This window comes from Muscardinus avellanarius, assembly GCF_963383645.1.
Source record: "Muscardinus avellanarius genome assembly, chromosome: 13".
Lineage (NCBI taxonomy): Eukaryota > Metazoa > Chordata > Mammalia > Rodentia > Gliridae > Muscardinus > Muscardinus avellanarius.
The window spans coordinates 37,734,707-37,757,539 of record NC_137799.1 but is presented as its reverse complement, the minus strand read 5'-3'; the positions used below and the strand labels follow the sequence as shown (position 1 = coordinate 37,757,539).

Here is a 22,833-nt window from a genome sequence, read left to right as displayed (position 1 = left end):
TGGGGATGGAACCCAGGGGCATTCTGCCTCCAAGCTACACCCCCAGCCCTATTTTTTTATTTTGAAATACGGTCTCACTGAGTTGCAAAGGGCCTAAGTAGCTGAGGCTGTCTGCAAACCGCCATCCTCCTATCTCAACTTCCCAAATGCTGGGATTACAAGCGTGTGCCACCATGCCCGGTTTATTTAGTTTTGAAACAGAGTGCTGTAAAGTTTTCAAGTGCTGGCCTCAAATCTGCGATCCTCCAGTCTCAGCCTCCCAAGTACTGGGATTACGAGCGTGCGCCACCATGCCTGGCCGTAGGACTGTTATTAAGGCTGCGCCTGCTTCTCATTGCCAGGCATAACTGGGAACAGGCTTTGTAAATGAGGCCCCTGTGGCTGCTAAGTGCCTTTTTATACAGTACTGTTTTTATATTAAATTAAGCTTACTGAATGCAGTAAGCCTTTCCCGAAAACCAGTAACAATTCTTATATGCATAACCCTTTAGGGACTGCAATGTGTTTTCATCCCCTGGATCATCGCAGAGACCCAGCGGGACAAGACCTGTCCTCATTTTACAGATGAAAACCAACAGTGTGTGGGGAAGAACAGCCTGCTAAGCTCCTGGAGCAGCAGAGGTGGGTGGGGCCGGCACATGAACTTGTGATTGTCTGCCTCCTGCCCTATGGGTCTCAACGTGCGAGACACAGCGTCCTAAACTTTCTAGGACAGGGAAGCCTGCCAAGGACTGGTGGGAAAGACAGACCAGGACCCGACATAACAGTGCCGAGCAAAATACCAATGTTTGAGTCATATGTCTGCCTTCTATCTCTGCCGGGAGGCAGACCTGTCGCTGGCTGAGCCCTGGACACTGTCTGAAACGAGACATCTTCAGATGGTGATTCACAAATAAGACAGTTTTCTCCAAAAGGTTGCAGGTCCCTTCCCGTGCTCTCCTGCGCGGGCTTTAAGATCTAGTGCTCTGATTACTTACTTCTCAGACTCTACTTACTGCATGCAAAGCTGTTAACTGCTCACTAAGGATGGAAACCGATTGGTCGATTTTCCAGGGAGGGCCTGGCTGGCTCTGTCACAAGATCTCCAGAGGTTCCCTGCCTGCCTACCTCAGTTTCCCCTGAAGCCAAAGGAGTAGGAGTCTATGGTCATAGTGGTGACCTCCTGTGCTAAGTGGTGGCAGTGGGTGGCCAACCTGTGGGATGGCCCTGGCCTCCTGGGTGTCCTCCCCGGAGCCACTCTAGTGATGGAAAGTCCTACTGGGGATGGGGGAAGCTGGTGTGGATGGGAGATGAGGGCCCGGGGCTACAGGAGGGCACAGCGCCAGCCATATTCCACGCAGCATCTTGGATGGCTGAGGGAGGCCAGGCATGGCCCAGGCGGGAGCTCAGGCCTGGAGGTGGACCTGGCAGTTGGGTATCTGGCTCTGTGGCGACCAGCTCTGGGCCCCAAGGCGAGCCGTTTCTCTTTGCACCTTAGTTTCCCTATATGTTAATGGAGGAAACTAACTACCCAGAGGGTGATTGTGAGGCTTAAATGTGCCAATGCACATAGATGGCGCTCAGTAGATGTCCGTGCTGTCCTTGTGAGTGCCCCGGCAGCCTCGCCAAGACCCCTGGTAGTGGGGATGGCTGGTTTTGTTTCCCAACAAGGGAGTCGAGGCTCCCAGGACAGGCTCAATCCTTTTCCTTGCAGCAGCCTGTCAGAGATGCAAAAATATCAAACCTGTGCAGCCCGCCTGGGTCTGCTTCTCCACCACAATCCATGGCCACTGTTGTGGGCCCCTCCCTGCATGGCCCCACCTGGGCAGGCTCCATTTGTCCACCCGTGTGCCACCAAGCACAGAGCCAGTCAACCCAGGCTGAGCCCCTTCCTGCTGAAGTCAGGAAGCAGAGAAGGAGGCCATCTTTAGACCACCAGCCTCACAGTTTGGTGCTGCAAGACTCCCAGAAGGGAGGAGAGGGCTCAGGCAGGCCAGGAACAGAGCCCAGGCTGTCTGGAAGGTCTGAGTCAGAAAGGGGTTGACAGCTGATGGAAACCACACTACTTCTTGGTGGACAACAGGGCTCAGCCCATCCTGGAAGTCCTCTGGGAACCAGAGAGGACATCTGTCCTTGGGGTGAGGTGGCAGAGAGTGCCCGGGGATCTTTGGGGAGATTGTGGTATTTCTTACCCACCAACTCTCAAATTCTAATAATTCTAATAAAACGAGAACCTCCGAATTCTGAGAGAAGGGAAGACTTTCATTCCTGAGAAGCTAGGATGGCTTCATACCCTTCAAGAGCTGTGGGTGCCACGGCAGAGAGTGATAATTGAGTCTTCCTGCGGCTGCTGTGCACCCAGCCTAACCAACTGACTGACCGGGGAGGGGCTAAGCAGGGCGGCCACGGGAGAAAGCCAGGCATCCCTTCCAGAAGGGCCTCTGCACCATGGCGCCTCTGCTTCACACGCAGAACCGAGGGGCTTTGAGGTCTCCCCAACCCTACTGCACCAGCAGGCTGGGTCACCCCACCCTGCTGCAGCATAGGCTGCCAACCCCCAGGAGCAGGAGCTCAGCCCACATCCAGCCTCTCACCTGGGCCCTAAATCCCTATGCCTCTCCCTGGGTGGGCCCAGCTCCACCATTCTGGAGTCCTTCATGCTGTGCACCCTTTGGGAATTTGAAAATACTGACTAGGCTTCCTGCCCAGGCTTCCTTATCCAGGCTATATATGCAGAATCAGAGAATAGGAGGGGTGAAAACAGAAGGTATCGATTTTGCCAGGCCAACTTCATCCCACCCAGGTGCTCCGTTGCAACGAATCCCACAGCCCAGGCTGCCAGGACCTATGGCAGAGGTCTCCTGAGATGAGAGGAACTGGGATAAGAGGAGCCAGACCCAGCCACGCATGCCTTCCTCCCTGACCACACCAGCGCCAAGCTGAGGTATGAGAGCAGATGCCTATGTGTGTACAGGGTACACTCGCCCCAAACACACGTGCAGATTGGCTCACACATGCACACAACACTGGCTCAGCTCTGGTCCTCATTCTGAGCAGCCACACTCGGTTGACAAGTGGGCCATAACGACACTTCAGCAACACAGCGGAGCTGCTTTGATGCAGCATCATCACCTGAAAGGCGGCCACGTCCCACCCCACTGGCCCTCAGGGATGGGAAACAGGCACTGGAGGCCAGAGCTCACAGCATCCTTCAGCCCTTGAGTGGCGAGGCCACCTCTTCCTCTTCCTCCAGCCCAGGAGTCAGAGCTGAGTCAAAAGCTGCACCCCTGGCAGCTGCTCTGGAGCAGGACCCATGAAGGCTGCTAGATACTTTCCCCCCCCTCAGTACTAGAGGTTGAACCCAGGGGCATTCTACCTCTGAACTATACCCCCAGCCCCTTTTTTTAAATTCTTTTTTGAAACAAGGTCTCACTAAGTTCTAAAGGGCCTCACTAAGTGGCTGAGGTTGGCCATGAACCTGCGATCCTCCTGTCTCAGTTTCCCAAGTACTGAGATTACAAGCATGAGTCACCACACTTGATGAGACAGATGAGGATGCGATTCTGCATCGTCTTCTAAGGAGCTTTATCTGAGGCCTTGTGGTCCTTTGTGAACAACTAAATGTACAGAAGTTCTAAAATTACCTCTGGGCCCAAGGTAGGCAAGTTCTGACCTGAAAGCCTTCTGAGCGCTGATGTCCTACTAGGAATGTGCTTCTCACTGGAAGGTGTATACAATTTCCTTGCAAAATGAATTGACTTCACAGCCCTTGGTGGGACCTAAGATGCTATATTCCTAACCAGCTCTCAGATGATGCTGATGCTGCTGGCCAGGGCCAAGCTTCGAGTAACCAAGATGCTAGATTGGACTGGACCATCAAGGTAACACCAGCCCTGGAGTGACCTGCGGGTAGTTGGTCCAGGACAGGCCAAAACCCCATACTTGCCGGTGGTGCTGACTCATGCCAGGGGCTTGCGGTGTCTGCAAGACAAGAGTGGCCACCTGAGACCTTTCACCCCTTTCAACAGACTAGAGTTTGCAAGGAACAAGCTTATGGATGGCAGAAACTCCTCCCCCTTCCCTGGAGGAGCCTTATCAGTCATAACAGGGAACAGTTCTCACATTCTCTGGATCAGGAGGAGAGAAAGCTGTAAAATGTACAGGAGAAATGTGGTGACCAAAGACAGGCAGACACAGGACTATTCTTGTGTTTGGCTCTCGGCCAGGTGCTGGGGACTTAGGGGATAAGATAGGCTGTCCTCCTTGAGCCTGCAGCCCTACTAAGTAACTCCATGAAGATGTGAGACACGCTCCTTTGGTGACGTGCACGGGAAGCTCGGCAGGCCCAGAAAGGAGGCAGGGGGGTGTGTGGGACACGTGGCTGGCTGGGTACCATCGAGGGCTCGTAGAAGTGGTCACACTCCAGCTGGGCCTCCAAGAGGCAAAGAAATCTTTCCAGATAGGATAAGACTGGGAAGAGCATCTCAGGCAGAAAAATGAGACATGCATGGGATATATCAGGTCCCAGGAACCCTGAGTAGCATGTGCTGGAATAGCTGGAAGGTCTACGGAGGGGGCCAGAACGGGGACTAGACTCAATGCTGGGGGCTCCAAAGGGCAGCAGGTCTAGCTGTGTATGAATAAGAGAGAGGTTTAAGGCATAGTCAATTTTAAAAATTAAAATGCTCTCTTTATGATCTTCAATGTGGTAGGAATTAGTCACTCAAAGTCTCTTTTTACATGCATAATTCTTTAGATGCAAACAACCATTTTGGCATCTGGCTTTTTACTTCTTCAAATTAAATGTAAGCGTTTCCCTAGGTTGTTATAAACTCTTTCTAAACATCACTTACTAGTGGCTGCACAATATTCTACCACACGGATGTGCAAAAATCCATTTAACCAGTCTCTGTTGTGGGCCATTCCAGTCGTTCCTGATTTCTTATAATTATAAACAATGCCTTTTCTGAAATTGACGTTAACTCCATCCTACATTCTCAGGAGTGGGATTAAAATCAAAGGGTATGAGCACTGGCTTTACCACATGTGGTCAAAACAGTTTCTGAAAGGGCTGCAGAAGAGCTTTGGCACCTGAGGGACACCCAGACCCTGGAAACCAGCCTTGGGGGAGGCACCTGGGTGGCTCAAGGTGCCCCTGGCTGGCTGAGGGGAGGACAGGCTTGGCCCCTGTGCTCACCACCTGCGCTCTGAGCAGGCTCACACCACAGTGGGGATGGGGAGCAAGCGGCCCTGTAAGCATGCTGGCCCGTGTCGGCTGGGCAGGAATGAGTCGCCATTGAGCCCCATCAGCCCCACCAGGAGCTGCTCTCCAGCCTGGTTCTCTCTTGTTTCTAAGATAGCTCCTTCGGAAACCTGAAGTGGGGGTTCTGGTGAGCTAGTGCACCCTCTAAAGCACCAAGAAAGACAGGGTCAGACAACAAAGACATCTGAGCTATCTCTGAGGACGCGTCAGGGGAACAGAACCCTGGCACCAGACCTGGAGTGCTTCCTTGGCCAGGCCTCTCTTTCCTCAGGGACTCACATCGTCTGTGAAGGGCCCTTCAGCATTAGAAAAAAAGACAGCCCAGCTGACTGTCAAACAAAGCCCTGGTGCTCATCCTACGGCAGGCTGGGACCCTGTCCACACTCCCCTTGCCTGACATGAGCCCTGAGCTGGGCTCAGTAGCCACCTCCTGAGCAGGGTTCTGAGCTCCCTACCTGCCAGGGCTGGGATGGTGACCCGGTTCCACTCCCACGGCTGGTCGTACTCGTCGGCGGGCCTGTCGTCATCCTGGGGCAGCTTGCTCTCCCGCAGGCGGGGGCTGACCGTGCTCTCCGAGTCCGAGTCCACGCTGGGGCCTTCAGGTTCATATGGGGTGTCGTATAGCTGGATGCCTTTGTGCTGGGACCGGACGCTTTCCTGCCTCTGGAATTCTGCAAGCAAAAGGGAAGGAAGCAGAGACGTCATTCCTCACCTGGGATCCTGCCAGGGAACACCCTGAGTTCAGAGCCGCCAGCTAGGGAGGTGAGGATGTCACAGGACAGCTCTTTCTGTGTTTACTGGGTGAGGGCTCTCCATGCACCTAAGGACAGCGCTGGAAAGCACCCTGCTTCCATCACATGCTGGTCTCAGTCCTCAAGGGCAGGGTCCAGGCGTGGACACCATGCTGCAGGTGTGTTCTGGCACCCATAGTTCCCTTGTTCCACAACCATGTTGCGAGTCTTCCCCCCTGGGGCAGTTCATCTCCCTCTCTGGACTCTGAGGGCCCATCTGGACAACGAAGACACTGGGCAGAATGATCCTCAGGTTCCCGTCCAGCTTACAGATTCATTTAAAAGAACCAACAAGGAAAGAGTTGCCCTCAGAGGACCCAGAGCCACTATTTTGTGCCCTACAATGTCCTCCCCTGCAGTTCAACCTCCACCAGACCTGCTCATCCTCCTCCCAGGCTGAACACACCCAGGGATCTGGGAGATGCCCAGTTTCACATCTGGAGGAGCTTGTGATCTTTTGGAGAGGCCGTGAGGCCTGGCTCTAGGGCGGGCTGAGGGGTGACCACCTCTGGTCAAGGTCCCAGAGAGAGAGGACATATATTTTGGCTGCTGCTTATTCCAGGAATGACAGTAGTGGCTTGTGAGATGAATACTCAAATACTAAACTCAGGCACTTCCTGGCCAAACAGAGTTGACTCGGCTTGCCTTCTGATCCTTCTAACCCACCCTTTGCCCAGTCTGTGCTGGGGACCTGGGGAGTTTCCTATCCAGGCTGCTCCTGGGAAGCCCACTATTTCCATAAGACCATGACTCTAGGGGGCAAAGGGAGCTTGGGGGGCCTGAGAGGAGCAGAGCAAGAGGAGAGAGGGGTGGCATCTGGACTGACGGCTCTGACAAGAGGAAACAGGAGGGGATGACATGTGAAGGAGGATCCTGCCGGCTGCCTGCCTTCCTCTGATACTGTGGTAAGATGTACGCAACAGCACTGGCCATTGTTAGGTGTAACGTTCAGTCACATAAGTGCATTCCCACTGTTGACCAACCATCACCATCATCCGTCTCTAGAATGTTCTCAATTTCCCAAACTGAAACTGTCCCAATGAAACACTGATTCCCATTTCCTCTCTTCCCAGCTCCTGGCAATGCCCATTCTGCTTTTCACCCAGGGACCCCTATAATTCAGTGTTTGTCCTTCTGTGACAAGCTTCTTGCACTTGGTATCATGTTTTCACAGTTCTTCCCTGTTGTAGCATGTGTCAGAATTTTATTTCATTTTAGGGCTAAGTAATATTCCACCATATGGATATTCTGTTTACTCTGCTGCAGTACCAGGTTCAAGGAGATAAGGGAGTGGAGGTGAGGCCCGTGAGAATGAGCTGTTTATTTATTTATTATTTATTTACTTTTTGGTGGTACTGGGGTTCCTGGAAACCTTTCTACCTCCAGGCTACACTCCCAGACCTATTTTATATTTTTTTGTTTGGAAACAGGGTCTCTTAAATCAGCAAGGCTGGCTTCGAACCTGTGCGATCCTCCTGTCTCCACCTCCCAAGCGCGGGGATTACAAGCGTGCGCCACCACGCCCGGCTGAGCTGTTTGTTTGTTTATTTATTTATTTATTTATTTATTTATTTATTTATTGGTGGTACTGGGGGTGGAACCCAGGTGCTTTTCTATCTTCGGGATATATTCCCAGACCCATTTTATAGTTATTTTGGAAACAGGGTCTCACTAAGTTACTCAGAGCCTCACTCAATAGCTGAGGTTGGTTTTGAAACTGCGCGATCCTCCTGTCTCAGCCTCCCAAGTGCTGGGATTACAAGCGTGCGCCACCATGCTCGGGTAGGATGAGCCGTTTAAAGGTACACTTGAGACCCTCCCTAGACCAGAGCTCTCTTGGCCTGCAGGACTGATGAGTTTTTAAGAGCAGCAGCTAAAACACAGAGGAATGATATCAGCCTTATTTATTTATTTATTGATTGATTGATTGCGGTACTAGGAATTGAACCCAGGGAGATCCTACCTCTGAGGTATACCCCAGCCTATTTTTGTGTGTGTGTGTGGGTCTGGGGATGGAACCCAGAGGCATTTGACTCTGAGCTACATCCCCTGCCCTGTCCACGAACCGCGATCCTCCAGTCTCAGCCTCCTGAATGCTGGGATTACAAGCGTGCACCACCACGCCTGACTCCCAGCCTTATTTTTTATTCTTTATTTTGAAACAGGGCCTCACTAAGTGGCTGAGGTTGTCCATGAACCTGCTATCATCCTGTCCCAGTCTCCCAACTGAGATTACAAGTGGGTTTCACTTGTAATCTGTTATCAGCCCTTCTGAGTATGGGTACTGTTTTTGGGCTGAGTTTCATTATCCAAGGTCACCTCATAGGGAAATAAAAATCCTACCCCCACCTCCACACAGATGTCCTGATCAGGGAAGCCTCATCAATTTACTAGCCTATACTAGTATTTCCCAACCTTCAATTAGTGGTGACTTTGGCTGTTTCTGAGGACCACCTGGGTTGTTATTTACCATTTTTATTGATTTATGTTGTTAAAAAAGTCCATCTTAAAATGAAACTTTATATCACCATCCCCAAAGCCATTATCCTTTGCCAAAAATAGATGCTAAGTACAGAATGATGAGAACAAAAGCCATGACTGGGCGCTACTGCCAGCCAGGGGCCTGCTCCCTCCCTGCCTGAAGGAGGGAGTGTTGGAGAGCTGGCAGGGAGCGGGTGGGGAGGCGCAGACCGCCAACACTTTCCTTGGGAAATAAGAATCGATTTTCTCTCCATACAAAGGCGGAAAATAAAGAGGGAAAAAACTTCTGACTGTAGATTTTGGGCCACTGAAAATCATGTCTCCTAGAAGATGTCTCATTCCTTAGCAAAGCATGATTTTTACTGGGTCCTATAAATAAACTGGGATCATTTACTGGTTTCTAGCCTGAAATTTCCTTTTCTTAATAGAGGAAAAGGGAGGAACTATAGGATGGTAGGACTTTGTCACTTTAAAGTGAAAGACCAACTGTAAAGTGCCCTGGACAACGTTGTAAACCACTCAGTCTACAAAACCTTCTGACCTGCTACCTACTGCTCCGTCGGTCCGGGGGCCCGCCAGCTCAACCTCTGTCCCAAGGAGTGAGTGGCCTAGCCTAATCTCCGGTCAGGAGGATTCCAAGGCCAGGTGCAGATGATAAGGCCTGAACCTGGGAAAACCACCTTCCTCTTTACCCGCTCACAAGCAAGACCTGCAAACATGTCCTACGCTCTGCAGTTTACAGAGGACTTCTTAGGCGAAGCGCCATTAAAATTAAGGTGCGGTTCTGTTGGGAGCCCTTGTTCTCCCACGGAGCCCGGCTCCGGGTATTCAGTGAATGTACATGGATAAAGGAATGAGAATCAACAGCCAGACACTGCTCTTTATCCCTAATTCCAACTAATTTATGCAAGTCCCTGGAGCAGTGATAAAGAGCCTGAAGAAAATGCCACATACATACAGTTTAATATTACATAATATTCAGAAGAGACGGATCTTCCACATAAATGCCGGCCTGAAAGGGAAACACGTGCGGTGAACAGATTAGCCATTAAATCAGAGGGGCTTGTGCTACACCTCTCGTGCAGGATTTATAGTTCCGGAAGCATCTGCGCCTTACCGAAGCTGGGTTCGTAATGGCATGCAGTTAAGGCAGAGGATGTTATAATGGTAATCATTAAAACAAGCCTCCCCCTGTATTACATGGCGAATTCAAATTTTCATTAAGGCCCCAACAATGGGGAACAGTTAAGTAAATTATGGCACGGTAACTGGATGGAATATTAAGCAGCCATTAAAATGATAAATCGGAAGATAATGTAGCTACACGGGAAAGCGTGCATGAAATTATGCTAAACTAAAAAGTAAAATACAGAACTGTTTATGTATTGAGGGCAAGATTGTATAATGTGGCTTTCCAAACAAGTCCTGGGCAACGAGAACAACACCCTGGCGGGAATACTGCGCCTTGCTCAGGAACTGCTCAAAAGCAGCAAGCAGCGTGCACTTTGCCCGTCATATCTAAACTCTGGTGACAGCCATGTCGTTAAGTACAGACACACGCGAATAAGAAGCCGAAAACCCGACACAGGAAGGTGAACAGCTACTGGGTAGGAGAGAAGGAATTATCACATAATTATTTTGGAACGTTGTTGTAAATAATGGATAAGAATGCTAGTAAAGGAAAAATGTAATTAAGACAGAAACACATGGAAGTAAATGTGATATAAAGCAGGCTGGGTCTCCAGGAGCTGTTTGTTTTGGAAGTAGCAGCCTTTCCCTGGGAAAAGATGGATTTAGGGGGCTCCTCTCTGGGAGAGGCTCACCCAATGACCAGGCCTGTCCTCCTCATTAGCCAGGCCCATCCGTGACCGTCCCAAGCCTGATCTAATAGGAGAGCTAGACACCATATGTTTTAAGTCACGAGTTATCTGGACATTGCCATCTACACACTCATGGCAAACGACCTTTAATATTAGGTGGCAGGGCTGTGATTTCATGCCTCTTAGGCAGGGAGCAGAAACATTAAATTGACAGGGTGGGGGTTTCTGCTGACCTCTGAAGTAGAAAGGTTTTCAAGTGGAATGAAACATGGGAAAAGAACAGGAAGAGAAAGCACTTTCTCCAGGATAATCAGAGACTGTCACAACTGGAAGGGCCCGAGAACTGTCCAGGCACGAGGGGCTGGCAGTGTGCTGCCTGCAGAAACGTGGAGGAGGCAGGGGTTGGAGAAGAGACAGGTGGGTCTCTGAGTGAGGCTCCCAGGGCGAGCTTCTGCAGACCAGGAGCCTCCCGAGTGGGTGCAATGGGGCTTTAGAGATGCTTCAGCCTATAAGCAACACGCTTTGCTCCTGTGCCTACCAACTCTGCCCCCCTTTCTTAGTAGACTATATTTTGGAAACCAGTCAAGGAAGTAACCGCTGAGCTAAAGCCGACCCTTAGTAGACTATATTTTAAACTCACCCCCAAACTGAGTAGAAGGTAGGGAGACTTCCCTTGGACCTCCTCTCCCACACATGCATAGCCCTCCTTGACACTGGCATCCTCCACCAGAGCTGCATGTTTTGTTACAGCTGATGACCTACGCGGACACATCATTAGCACCCGAGGCCACACTCCCTTGGGGTGTGCTCTTGGTGCCGTGCATTCTGGGGGTTTAGGTGAACATATAATGACTTGAACCTACCGTCTTATTGTCACCTAGAGTCTTTCACTGCCTTCAAAACCCTCTAGGTTCTGCCTCGTCAGTGCACTTTTCTCCTCAGCCCCTGGCCACTGCTGATCTTTTTACTGTCCTCATAGTTTTGCCTATTCCAGAATGGCGCATAGTTGGAAACGTGCAGTATTATATATGTAGCTTTTCAGACTGCCTTCTTTCTCTAGGTAATAGACATTTCAGTTTCCTCTATGCTTTTTCCCCCCCTGGCTTGATAGCTCATTTCTTTTTATATTTCCATAGTATTCCATCACCTGGAGTTGCCAAAATTTATTTTTCCATCCACCTGTTAAGGAATATCTTAGGTGCTTCCATTTTGGACAATTATAAAGTTGTGGTAAATATCCATGTATAGATTTTACATGGACATAAGTTTTCAACTTCACTGGGTAAGTACTGGATAGTATTACTAGATCGTGTAGGAGCGTTCATGTGCAAGGCCTTGGATTCAGTCCCCAGCACCGTAAAATAAGTAAGTGTACGATTAGTTGTAAAAAAAAAAATTGTCAAACTGTCTTCCAAAGTGGCTGTACTATTTTGTACTCATGTCCGAGTACATGTGAAGGTTCTATAGTAAGCTTCCTTTTTTCTTTTTTTCTTTCTTTCTTTCTTTCTTTTTTTTGCTTTGGCTGCTAAGAAACTGAAGAGTTAATTTTGATGTTTAATTTCAGTAGTTATGTTAACTTAGGTAATGGGTAGATTCTCTCATCTTTTCTTCCAATAGATTTTTATTCCCACTGTAACAGCCTTGTTATAGACATTTCTTTTTACTATGAAAATGCAAGTAGATGTGAAATGAAAGGAGATGGACATGCACCTAAATACGAAAACCGACAACAGCTTTCATGGTAAATATTATTAGAGCAAGAAGACTAGAAGAAAGCAAATCTTTCCTTTACCTTTTTTCCTACCCTCCAGGAACAGGGAAAAGAAAACAAAACGGGCTGTGAAGCTGAGGCCGAGGTGGTCAGCAGCCACCTCCATTGCACCCAGCCTTCTCCAGCGGCACAGGCATCTATCTCTCCTGATGCTCAGTCAAGCATCTACTGAATGCAAGTGTGAGAGGCGATGGGGAGGGATGTGACCTCTAGCAAGACAGGCTGGGGCCCACCCGGACAGACATGGCCCAGGCTCCTTAGTGAGAGCAGACTTGATAGTACAACCTATGAGCGGGAGGTAGCTCTCTGTTGAGGGATGCCTTAAAGAATTTAGACATGAGGTCACGTGGCAGTGGAGTGGTAGAGAAAATGGGCACAGGATGGAGGAAGGCAAGGGAGGCCCAGGGGGCCCGAGGCACGAGGCTTGTGCGGGTATTCAGGCGGCTGGAGGCTTCCAGGCACCTGCTGGGAGATGACTCTGGAGGCCGGGAAGCAGATTTGTGTAGCCTTGAATGCTTAAGGACAGCATCCAGGAGTACAAAGAGCTGCCCTAGAGCCTCTGGGCAGGGTGGAGCTGGGTGGGGAGAGGATGGCATGGGGCGTGTAGGAGCCTCACTGGAAATGATAGACGCTGGCCTGCAGGCCCCTCACCTCTAATTTTCTTTGCCAGGCTTGTCTGGGAGTCTGCAGCAGCTCCCAAATCATAGGGTGGCAGGACTCAGTAGGGACATGTGGCCCATGGAGGTCTCCATTCTCAGGATCTGCCACCATTCTCCACCTGAGAAACCTCTGCTCTACCAGTGGCAGACAGGCCTGGCCCTGCCGACAGCATCCCTGGCCATAGGACTTCTACATGGCTGTACGGGGACCTGTGCCCAAGATGCCAGGGCTGAGAGTGAGTGAGACTGTGCACTTGCGACAGACCACGCCTGCCCCACACTGCTCAACTGGAGGAGGCAAAGTCCCAGGCCAGGAGCTGGCAGGTAAACAGCACAGGGTAGGCGCTGCAAACGGGGATCCCACCGGGCTCCTTGGCTGGGACCCTGACTCCAGCACCTGCCTGACTTGGGGCAGGTTACCTCTGTCTCCTCATTCCTGGAGGGGGACAATTGAACTCTCCTTGGAAAGATGTTATGACATTAAAGGATCCACACATGTTAGATGTTTAAAACAGTGCCTGATGCAAAGAAGGCACTCTGTGAATGTCATTGTCATTCCCATCACCATGACCAGGGGTTCCCTTGAAGGCCCATCTCCAAGACCCCACTTCCTCTGAGACTGCCCTTCGCCCCAAAGGCCTGACTGAAACCTGACAGCCAACCTTGCATTGACAATGGAAGGGTTTCAACATCAACCTCTGAGCCATTTCTGTTTCTGGGTCCACAACTTCTGGTTTCAGCTGCTACACTGGCAATCTGACACTCCAGTGTGGGAACTGAGGTCTGGAACAGTGCTGTGAGTAACCAGAAATGCCAGAGAGGAACCCAGGGCATTCTACCTCCGAGCCACACCCCAGCCCTTTTTACTTTTCGGCTTGCTAGGTTGCTAAGTCTTGCTACGTTGCTGAGGCTGGCCTGGAACTGGGGATCCTTCTGTCTCAGGCTCCCAAGCATTGGGATTATAGGTGCGAACCACCATGCCTCACTCAGGGGAGATCTTGAATATGTCTGATAATCCAATTTTAGAGATGGGGAAACTGAGGCCTGGGGAAGGGAAAAAGGGAGTAGGCCTGAAACCCCTCACTCCTGGGCCAGTGTTCTTCCTGCCTCTTCTGATGCTTTCTGACATCTTTTATCAGCTTGTCTTGTTTTAACCTGCTGGAGGCAGGGGCATCTATTTCCGGCAGGCCTCTGAGGTGTTAAAAAGCACACCCGGCACCTCAGACGGAGTGATGAGCTCCGCAGGAGTGGCGGGCAGCTGTTCCTAATTAGACACGCAGCCGAAACGCAGCCTAGTGCCACGGTACCACATCAAAGGGGAGACAGAGGGCCCTTTCTCCATCTGAACTGTTCAAATATCTGCTGGAGAAAGGATCCTCCTCCAACCAGGGAGCTTCAGTGGGCGCTTGAGTTCAGGTGTCCCTTGGAGGCTGCGGGTGGGCAGCCGGGGACAGCAGGAGTCCTTTGGAGTGGATGCCACGGGCCAGTGGGGCAGGGCGGCTGAGAGCTGCACCTGGAGTCAACCCAAGCCTCACACATGCAGGAGGCCCCACTTCCTCCTCCCCTATCTAGTCCAGTTTCTGGAGTTGTCTAGAAGCCAGAAGACTGACTAATTGGGTTTCATTTGCCATCTCCTTTCCAGGAGACACACAAGTGGCGGAAGCAAGGGTGTGCAGCGAGAACAATGGCCCCAACTTAGCTACTTTGAGGCACAGGGCCCATCACAGCAAACCTGTGCTGTTTGCTCTTCTGGGCTCAGCTTGAGGGTGAGGAAAAGGCCCAGGTCTGGAGTCAGGAAGCCCGGCTGGCTCTGGTCCCTCAGTATCTGTGTGGTGACAGTGTTTCCTCATGAGTGTCCCGGGCCTGAAGTACCAGAGGGAGGACAGCGCCCGCACACGAGGACAGCAAACGTGCTGCCATCACAAGCTAAAAGGCTGCGGGCCTCGTTGGGCGCACTGTGCCATCACCACAGCGTCCTTCAGCCTGCCACTCTGCGTCTTCCAGTGACTGCCTTGGCGTGAGAGGCCGGCAGGCGGCCGCGGGCCCAGCTCTGCTGCCATCCCCCGCGGAGACTCTGTGACAAACTGGCTGCTCCTGCTCCCCAGCTAAGGACGGGAGTGAATGTCCCGCATGATATACATGGAGAAATTTCTTACAAGCTTAGCAGGTTCATGAAGCCCATCCTTAAACCCCAGGCTATAAACCCCTAAAGGAAAAATTAAGAAGCATGACTGGATAGACCCAGGATTGAGGATTAGCAAGTTAAGTATGACAGAAATGTAAAAATAGAGCAAATTTCAAGAACTATATCCAGTTGCCGACTTCACAGCTCCTCTTGGATATCTAATAGAAGTCAAAATTTAGAATTCTTGATTCCCTCTCTACCAGTCTCGCCATCACAGTTACTGGTACCACCCAATTGCTGAGATAAAACTGGAGTCACCCTTGATTGGGCACTTCCCTTCTCCCATCTAATCTATCAGCTGCTCCTGCCAACCTCACCTCCATCCTGTATTCTATGGTCTCCGGCTACTCTTCATCTCCCACGCCACCTGTCTAGACCGGGTCATGTGGATGGATTGAGAAAACACTTCAACAGAGATGATGTTTAAAATTTTTTGGTGTGTGTGGTATTAAGGATGAAACCTAGAGGTGTTCTACTTCTGAGCTACACCCCCAGCCCTATTTTATTTTTCACTTCGAAACAAGATCTTGCTAAGTTGCTGAGGCTGGCCTTGACCTGCGATCTTTCTGTCCCAGCCTCCCAAGTACTGGGATTACAGGTGTGTACTACATGCCTGGCTCAGAGATGGCTGTTTACACTTGTCCACTAAGTGGCCAGGAGCAAGGTGCATGGAAAGGCAGCTGGGGAGAAGCAGTCCCAGCGTGGTGGAGTCAGAACCAAGCAGGTACCAGGGGTTTGAGGCTGAGCAGTGTGGGCAGGGTGTCCACATGTGGGATCCTGGCAAAGGTGACAAATCTGTCCGCTCTGGAGTGAGGAAGGCATCTATGGAAGGGCAACCCGTTTTGGGGGTGTTGAAGTTCAAGAGGGGTGAGAAAGAAATCTACAAATAGCTGGTCTCTAGTTCTTCCACTGTGAACTGGCTGGAGCTGCTTCCTGGAAATGCATGGAGGTTTCCATCCTTGACTGCATCTTTGATACCTGAGGACACTATGGTGGATAGAAACTTGAGGTCAAGATGTTGGAAGTACTGCTTTCTTCCGAGGCCCCTCTTCTTGCTTGCAGATGGCCACCTTCTCCTTCCTGTATCTTCATTGCCTTCCCTCTGTGTGACTGGGTTTCCCTTTAAAGGAGTCGCTCTTGTAGGAGATAGCAGTTTGATTCCTTGTCTATTGCAAGTTCCAAATTCATAGGCAAATGGGAACTGGCCTGCTTTCCCCCCTCAGTCTCTGAGCCCCTAGTACGTGCTATACTGGACATTAGGCCAGATGCTGAGCACTTGCAAGGTGTTAACTGATGCTGAGGGCCTTCAATGAACCTGTGGTTTAGCAGGAGAATCAGGATGCTACCATTTATAAGCACGGAGTTAATAATGGTTAGGAGTCACTAAGCACCTCTGCTTGAGTGCCAGGTACTGTTGTGGGGCTGGGAATAAACTATTGCTCACTCTCAAGATACAGAGAAGCAAGAGTACTGCAGATTGAGCAGCCTCACCTGAAAATCCCAAACCTGAAACTTTTGAGAACCAACAGGGAAATTCACACTTGAGTTTCTGTGCAGGCACACTAAAAATATTCCATATGATTACCTTCAGGCTACAGGTATGAGGTATATATAAAATTTAATAAATTTCATGTTAGATGTGGGTCCCAGTCCCTGAGAATCTCATTAAGTACATGCAACATTCCATATATCCCAAAATTCAAAATCTAAAAACTCTTCTGGTCCCAAGCATTTTGGATACTCAATCCATATTGCATTTTAAAATGCAGAAAGAAGCCGAGCATGGTGGCACACGCTTGTAATCCCAGCGCTTGGAAGGCTGAGACAGGAGGATCGCACAGGTTCGAAGCCAGCCTCAGCTACTTAATGAGGCTCTCAGCAACTTAGTGAGACCCTGTTTCCAAATAATGTATAAAATAGGTCTGGGAGTATAGCCTGAGTTCCACCCCCAGTACCACAAAATAAATAAATAAATAAATAAATAAATATGCAAAAACAAGAACTCTGACTGGTCTGGAGACTCAGCTTGGATTAGTGCAGTTCTGACTGGTTGCAAGTAGATCTGGTCTCAGGGATTTAGAGGAACTTCAGGGAGGAGGTGGAATTTCAGTCTCTCAATATTGTATAGAGAGCCTTCAAGGGCCAGGGACCTACCTGGTGCCACAGAGAATGGCAAGCCCAGGAGTAGTATATACTTAAGCTTGGAGAGGTGAAGAGGTTATCAGGAGAAAGGGCAACTGAGGCAGAACCACCTCAAGCAGAGTCATGAAGACGACAGCTGGAGGATTTCAGATAGTTTGTGTTGCCTGAAGCCCGGTGCTCAAGAGGTAGATAGGAATAGGGTGTGGCCACCCAAAGGGTGGGGCCTGGCTATGGAGGGCCAGGAGGAGGAGGAGTACACACTCTACGAGGCAGGACACTGGAGACCATGGGCCAGGAGCCTTGGTCAGATCCATGCCTTTGCACATGGCCATTCTTGTAACATCAGGATGCGGAACCAGGGTGTGGGACTCAGAGGCCTATAATCCCAAGGTTGGACCCTCTGAACAGTGAGGACCTCATCTTTTCAAGGGGTAGACAGAGGATGCTCAGGGTTCCAGAGAGGAAAGCATGCTCCTGTGAACAGCTCCCAAAAGTGGAAATGCTGGCATTCCCACTGGGATGAGGGGTAAGGGGCGAGTTAGCCAGGGCTGGCACCGGCATCCTCAGGCCAATCCTGAGGCTGGGTGTCTCAGACTCCCCGTGCTACAGACAGAGGCCAGGAAGGGGCTTCCTGCAGCCCCCACAAGCAGAGTGGGACGTGCATCCAGCCTTGTGTCTCCTGAGCAACAACATCTTGTACCTGTGCAGAGAGCCAGCGCCCTGCTAAGTTCATCTTCCAGTCTGCTGGGCACAGTGGGGTCTTAGCCTCCAGAGGGGCCACACTCTGAAAGCCCCCCACACTCTGTGCTGTAGCTATGGGGGGGCTTTCATGCCTGGCCAGCCATGCCTGTGCCTCCATCCCGGGAGGGTCTCATCCGACAGAGCAGCTTCACCTGCGTGCTCTCAGGGAACCCCAGAGCAAGCGTTGGAGGAGACACGTCGGGTGGGCCCCTCCACACCGGCCTCACACGTCTGCAGCTTCCAGTGGGCAGGGGCAGGAAGACAGGGCTTCAATTACACAGCAATGTCCACTGAGAGCCAGGGTCCATGCTAAGTGCATTACATCCCCTTTCTTGTTTAATTCTCATAAAAACTCTACAAGGGACCTCAGAGACACTGACATTGATGGGTGGCCACAAAGTGAGAGCTGGACAGAGCCCACCTTCCCGACCATGGGGTCTTCTTACAACCTTTCCAACCTGGGCTAGTGCCTGCTCCACTCCCCTAGGTACAGAAAGAACACAAACTCGCACAGGCCGGTGAGGGAGACAAGCCCTTGAGGGACCTGGCCCTCCTGAGTGACGCTGGGCAAGCCACTCTCTGCCCCTGGTGGATGCCGCCTATCAGTTGGGCTGTGTCTGGTGGGTCCCTCCTGGCAAAGGGCGGTATCCTGAAGCAGAGGGCTATCCGTCAGGGAGGTGTTCAGCACATTCTAGATTCTGCTCAGGAGGGCGACACATGCTGCTGGTCCAGCACTAAGCCAGTAACTACAAACTGGCAGAAGGTACAGGGGAACACCTTCTAGGCAGAGCCAGCACCTCCCTCTTCTAGACATGAGCCTTCCCTTCACCTGTACCCAATGGCCCTGGTCCCCTGTCTAAAACAACCCTCGCCACCTGCCAGGTTTTGCAGCAACATTGGTCAAACTCCACCTGTATACCTGAGGCTGCTCATGGGGTCACCGTCTCATGCTGTACAGGGTGTTGCTGGCATCATGCCTTGTGCCCAGTGCAGCTGCCCCAGCGGAAGCAACCTGCTGAGATCTGGCGAGCTCTCTGCCCAGCCTTCCCCGCCCTGGAACTCCTTCAAGGGAGGAACTAATCCCTCTCGGGACTTATAGACAACCTCAGCCTTCTGGAGAGGGGTGATGCGGCTGCTGGCCTGGGACCAGTCTGGCTCTCCGCTTGCCGGCTGTGTGACCTTGGCCAAATGCCCAATCCTTTGGGGCTCAGATCTCTCACAGGTGAGGCGAGGGGTATGAACCAGATGATCTCAGGGCCTTTCTGACTCCAGAGTCCATCACTGGTCTCTACAGAGAGCCAACCCTGTGGGACAACACCCATCCTACCAGTGCATAGGTGATCTCAGCATCCTAACCACCTTCCAGCAACCCCTCCAACTCAGCCATGCTGTGCTCCACCCCATCCAGCCACAAGCTCCACCCCAGGCATTATATGTGTCCACTTGTCTGGCCGATGGGATGCCCAGATACTTAGTCAAACGTTATTTTGGATGTTTCTGAGAGTATTTCTGGAAAAGCCAACACTTAAATTGGTAGACAGAGTAAAGCAGATTTCTGTGCCCCACCCCCTAAATGGGTGGGCCTCATCTAATCTGCTGAAGGCCTGCATAGAACAAAACTGCCAACCCACCCCTGAGTAGGACACGCTCCTCCTGCCTATTTTGAACCATAGCATTGGTGTTCGTTCTGCTTTTGGACATGAACTGCACCGTTGACTTTGCTGGTTTTCATGTGTTCAGACTCAGACTTGAACCTCATCAGTAGCTCTCCAGCTGGCCAACTCACCTGCAGATCTTGGGACCTGCTGGTCTCTGTGATCACCACAACCCCTATCCCTCTGGTACACACTATTGGTTCTCTTTCTTTGGAGAACTCTCACTAATACATGCCTCTCTGAAGAACTTCCCTACACACCTAACACGTGGGCCTCGGATGGGCTGCTTGTCTGTTCCCTACTTTAAAAACTCAGTTCCTGCCGGGTGTGGTGGCGCATGCTTGTAATCCCCGCGCTTGGGAGGTGGAGACAGGAGGATCGCGCGGGTTCGAAGCCATCCGTGCTGGCATAAGAGACCCTGTTTCCAAAAAACCCTATAAAGTAGGTCTGGGAGTGTAGCCCGGAGGTAGATGGGCTTCCAGGAACCCCAGTACCACCAAAAAATAAATAAAATAAAAACTCAGTTCCTGCCAAGAGCAAACCAACACAGAGAGCCAGGCTATAAGGGAGCCTCTTTATCACGACCAGGGGAGAGGTGCCTTTGTTACTGACCCCAGAGAATTATGGATACAGCCAAATAGTTCCTTAAGAAGGACATGTAATTCCACCTTCGAGGCTGAAATTCAATACCAGCCACCTTTAATAGTAGCAAAGCCACTGTGAGTCCAAGGCTCTCACTAGGAATTTCCACTTGGCCCAGGAGGGAGCACCTGCCAGGACCCAACCCAAATTCAGTTTAAAAAAAAAAAAAAAAAAGGCTAATAGCACTCCCTCAATCCATATAGCATTTTATAGTCCACAAAACCCTTTGCATTATTTGGTTCTTATAACCACCCGATTGCAGAAGGATCTGGGTCGGCAGAGCTGGCACTTCAACTTATTAGGGAAACAGGAAAATCAGAACAGAAGTGTCTTGCCAAAGCCACAAGGTGAGAAATCAGCAAAGCTCCTGAGTAAGGACATTTGCAATTTCCTGCTGGCTTTGCCAACTCTACTGTCAAGTCTTGTATTTTTAGGTGTCACAGCACAAAAAAACCTAATAAGAGCCTTTCGTTTGTTTTACAGAGAAGTGGGGGAGGGTGAAGGTGTGTGTATGGGTGCTACACAGGAGACCGGGAAGGAAGCTGAAATCTGCCCTGTTCATATTTACTCTCAGCAGCTTTTTCCTACCAAGAGCTGTTACAGACAATACATCCATCCTGAGATTTATGTCGAAGGAAGGAAGCAACTGGATGGGATGATGTGCTTGAAGAACAAGAAGAATGGCCCATCCTCAGGGCCTTAAAAAGGTGTCCTGTAGATACTGAGACCGTGTGAATGGAGGCATCAATTCTAGAGCATGGGACAGAAGCACCCTGGGCCTGGGAGCAGAGGGGGCCTTTTCTCTGCTGGCCAACCCAGCAACCCTGCCTGATATCGCTGCTCAGGGAGTCGAGCCCTGTTCTGTTCGGCTAGTGGCACAGGATCCTGAACCCCTGAAGCATGCTAGAGGCAGTGCAGGGGGGCTCAAAGACATATGCAACATGTCTGTCTCTTCCCTACCCTGGAGTGCCTGGAGACTCCTGCCACTCTCCTGCGGTGTGCATGCTCAGCCCCTGCCTCCTGCTCCAGCTTCCCGGGGGAAGGCTCAAGACTAATCCATCTTGACACACCCCCTGTGATTTCTAGCGCAGAACCTGGCTCCACAGATGCTCCGTAAATATTGGCTGGAGGAACAACATAAACAAACAGTCTTTCATAAATTCAGAATTTAGCACAGAAAAAATATTTTTTAGATATTTGTCTACTCTAGGAAGGGAGCTGTACTCGGAGACTGCTGGAGTGAGTATGAATGGAAAGTGGCCTTCTCAGAGGTAAAGCTGGTAAATCTAATAAAACAACTAAACACCGTATGGCCTGAAGTTCCGCTTCTAAAAATACCCAGATCCACAAGCAGAAATAAATAAATGCACAGGGATGTTTGCTATGAATAGGGGAATGATTCAATGTACTGAGCTACAGTCACATCACAGAACCATTCAAAAGAACTAATGACCCCGGACAAGGTTTGTGACGAGGCAGCATTGATGTAGGAAAGAATACGCTTGTAGAGATGTGCAGATGTCTGTTTTTGTAAGCGAGTAGAAAGAGGGCTAAAAGAATACCCGAGTCATTACCGATCCTTGTCTCTGGAGAGATTTCACTTTGTATTCCCTCTACGTCTGTCTGTTGAATTTTCTTACCCAGAGCACCTATTTTTGACTGTGACAATTACGTCAGTTTTTAAGAGGAGGTTGCAAAATGCGGCACACAGACTGTTCTCTGTGTTACTGTTTACAACAGCACTTGCTGAATGTCTATCCTGAGTCCAGCACTGTGCTGAGTTTTGTATTCATCCCAGAACAGATGAGGAAACCGAGGCCAAGACAGAAAATGTAGACAACTAAGGCTGTGTGCTAGACCTCTGACGCACTGTATCTGCTTCTGTCAGAGCCTGCGCGTGTGCTTCGGCTGTGGAATCCCTCGTCTTCTACTTAACATTCTGGTGGGACAGGCTTTGGATCAACAGCTTCTAGTTTGGTGACTTGCTAAACAATTTCCATTTCATGTGGTGTGCTTACACACTCAAAACGTAGAAAATGAAGTTTGGAGCAAACTGCATTTTGGCTTTTAACTCCTAGATGTGTGTGTATTTTTTTTTTTTTTTTTAATTTTGAAACAGTGTCTTGTTTAGCTGTCCAGCCTGGCCTCTAAACTGATCCTCCTGCCTCAGCCTCCTACATAGCTGATATTACAGGCATGTGCCATAGGCACTGCATTTTTAACTGCCCTTAAGCTCTCAGCACTGTACATGGTGAAAGCTCCCCTTAAAACATAGCTACATGGACAGGCCTACTCACTTTGGGGGACATGGCTTTTGCTGCAAAGGACCCCATCCTCCAGAGGGCTAGATCCTCTAGCTTCCAAGCCACAAATCAAGGTAATCCCTATTGTTCAACTTTGATCGGCAAACCCAGAACCCAAACCACACCCAAACCCAGAACCCAAACCACACCGAGGTGGGTATGACAACAGGCTGCCCCCAGGGAGCAGGCGTGCTGGGGGATGAAGGAGGCCAGGCCTTTGACACCGGGCACAGAGGAGGCTGCCCCCTGACAGGTGGCTCCTTGCCAAGGGATCAGAGGCATTATAGCAGCATGACAAGTTCTAATCCACAGACTGACAGGAGGCCAGGCTCCCACACAAGAAGTATGCTTTGGGGACGGGTACCCAGCGTCCTGATGCTGGGAAGCCAAGCAGTTCCAGG

The 22,833-nt window shown here is 50.5% G+C and overlaps 1 protein-coding gene across 1 annotated transcript in view; it reads right to left on the bottom strand.

Annotated features, from left to right (window-relative positions):
- The window catches only part of SHB (SH2 domain containing adaptor protein B), a gene marked incomplete at both ends in the record, with an annotated part of 132,544 nt that overhangs the window by 40,996 nt on the left and 68,715 nt on the right, over positions 1 to 22,833 (bottom strand). The window contains one exon of the mRNA XM_080709428.1: positions 5,698 to 5,913. Within this exon, the coding sequence (XP_080565554.1) occupies positions 5,698 to 5,913 (216 nt within the window). The remainder of the gene's footprint in view (positions 1 to 5,697; positions 5,914 to 22,833) is intronic.